We start from the raw sequence: 2301 nt of genomic DNA, 5'->3' as shown, positions 1-2301 counted from the left end.
GGGGGAAAAAAGACTTTGTCATCTACATGTAGGTAACCCTGTGAAAGGTACACTTGCTGCAGATTTTCTTAGGAAGGTTTCCGGCTGGACACAGAGCTTGCTGGCCGAGCAACCTCAGACACCCTCCTCCACGGGATGAGCCCAGAAGGCCCAGTCCATGCCACAGTCCACGTGGTCATCTGGGGCTATTTTCCTGGGCTGGTCTTCTGTACTTCAGGGGTCAGTGGAAGACCCCGGTGGGCTCTGCAGAGGAGACGCTGGCCAACATTTTTACCTCTGCATGCATTTCTTCTCATCTATCACCTGAAGGGAGCCCTGGTGGCATAGTGGTTACTCGTTGGGCTTCAATCCACAAAGTCAGCCGTTTGAAACCACCAGCTGCTCCACAGGAGAGAGGCAGGGCTCCCTACTCCCGTAAAGAATCCCAGTCTCAGAAACCCATGTCGGCAGTTCTACTCTGTCCTACGGGGTCGCTCTGAGTTGGCATCCACTCGAGGGCAGTGAACTTGTTTGTGTTTTAATACAATGGGCGACGCTAACATCTACCCCCCAGTGTCGGTGGGAGGATTGTCGTGTGCTCAGGACAGGGTCAGATGCCTACTGTGTCTGGTGCCAGCGGTGTTGTTGTCATGATGGGCTGGAGGCCTAGACACCCTTTCTCCCTGTGCCGGCTCTAGCATGCTCCTCGCACACTGGTGTGGGCCACTGGGGGCATGTTTTATTCTCTAAAGTCACGGCTCCTTGGGGTGTATGGAGGTCCATTTCATCGTCGAATGAATCGATGAGTTCGGAGAGATCACTCGAGGCCCCTTAGGGGCTCTTGAGGTTTGAAGTATGTAAGATTTGTGTGGGTGACATTGAACTGGAGGAGGAAGTGGGAGGCAGACTGGGGAAAGGTGAGCAGCCACTCTGAGAGGACATGGAGTCAGAGGCCACACAGGGGACACCCAAGGGTCCTTGGGAGGAGAGCCAGGTTCGCTGCAAGGGCCTCTGCAATCTACCGATGCATCCCTGCCCACACCAAACGCGTTGCCAGCAGGTCAGCTCTGGCGGTCTCCTGTGTGCAGGGAGGGGCTGTGCTTGTGCTTGTGCATGCGCAGTGATCTTTCAGAAGCAGATTGCTGGGGTTTCCTTCTGGGTGGGTTGCACCCCGCATCCTTCAGTGAACAGCCCAGCACACGACCACCTGTATCACCCCAGCACTCCGAGAGGGATAGAGGATGCTGACCTCAGGAGTACCATAGAGCATCTCTGTTTCCAGGGCAACGCTGAAAGGCTCCGAGGGGCCGTGATGGTTGACTAAGAAAAGGTTCAACCTGACTGAGCACCGGTTGTTTGGCAGTCTCTCTTTGGGAAACAGTGCAGGGTAGCAGGCCCCCCACCCCGGCTTTCCTTTAAGAGTTCCACTCACAGTGGCAGTGTGCTGGGGGTGGGGGCGGGGTGGGAAAGTTGGCATTGGCTCTAGGCAAAGCTGGCCCTAATATTGTGTTTCTCCCTCCCTCCTTCAGGTCTGAATGCTGGTGCTTTTTATGCCTTGTCTACTCTGCTGAACCGAATGGTGACCTTGCACTACCCGGTAAGGGAGCACCAGGATACGCTGGGCTCAGACGTGCTGTGATTTCCCAGGCTTTTGCCAGGGGGGGCTGGGTGACAGGTACCTCATAGCAACCCCTGCCAGTTCCAGGCAGGGTGGTCTGGTGATGAGCTTACGTAGCTTGGAAGGTGATGACCCTGTGTCTCAACCCCTCCTCTGGGGGTGCAGTTTAGCACCCTCCTCTGGGGGTGCTAAACTGCAGGCTGCTGCTGATGGTGACAGGCTAGTGTTCCTCTGAGCTCTCACGTTCTCTTGTGCGAAGGAAGCGGCATTGTCGAAAGACGACGTGGGGGATAGAAAGCCAATCCCATTGTGTGTGCATGTGCATGTGAAGGGTATAGCAAGGCGCCTGGCAACACAGTAGATCAGCGTGGACAGATCATCACGGATGTAATACTCTGTTTGTAAAATATGGATGTGGTCTCTCATTGAACCCTTGATGCCTCGGTTTGAGAGCAGTTTTTAAAAGCATTCCTCAGCATCAGTATGGATTGAATACTTGGGGGACCTGCAGTAAGGAATACCAAGGCCCAACTTCCCTTTGAAAGGCCAAGATGACACACAAATGGTTAAGTGCTCAGCTACCGGTGGAAAGATCGGCAGTTCAGACTCGCCCAGAAACCCTCCAACAATTTTCTTCCCAAAAGCCAGAGCCTTGGAAAAGCCCATAGAGTGCGACCCTGCTCTGCACATGAGCCGCCATGCGT

At 54.5% G+C, this 2301-nt stretch overlaps 1 protein-coding gene across 1 annotated transcript in view; it reads left to right on the top strand.

The window, feature by feature from the left end:
- FLVCR2 (FLVCR heme transporter 2) overlaps positions 1-2301 on the top strand; it is a 63635-nt gene that overhangs the window by 49319 nt on the left and 12015 nt on the right. Inside the window, exon 4 of the mRNA XM_004699043.2 lies at positions 1509-1576. Coding sequence (XP_004699100.1) covers positions 1509-1576 — 68 coding nt within the window. The remainder of the gene's footprint in view (positions 1-1508; positions 1577-2301) is intronic.

Source organism: Echinops telfairi, unplaced genomic scaffold, assembly GCF_000313985.2.
Source record: "Echinops telfairi isolate 266 unplaced genomic scaffold, ASM31398v2 ScPeMD7_18;HRSCAF=68, whole genome shotgun sequence".
Lineage (NCBI taxonomy): Eukaryota > Metazoa > Chordata > Mammalia > Afrosoricida > Tenrecidae > Echinops > Echinops telfairi.
The sequence above is the reverse complement of the archived record's forward strand: the minus strand, read 5'-3'. Positions and strand labels throughout refer to the sequence as shown.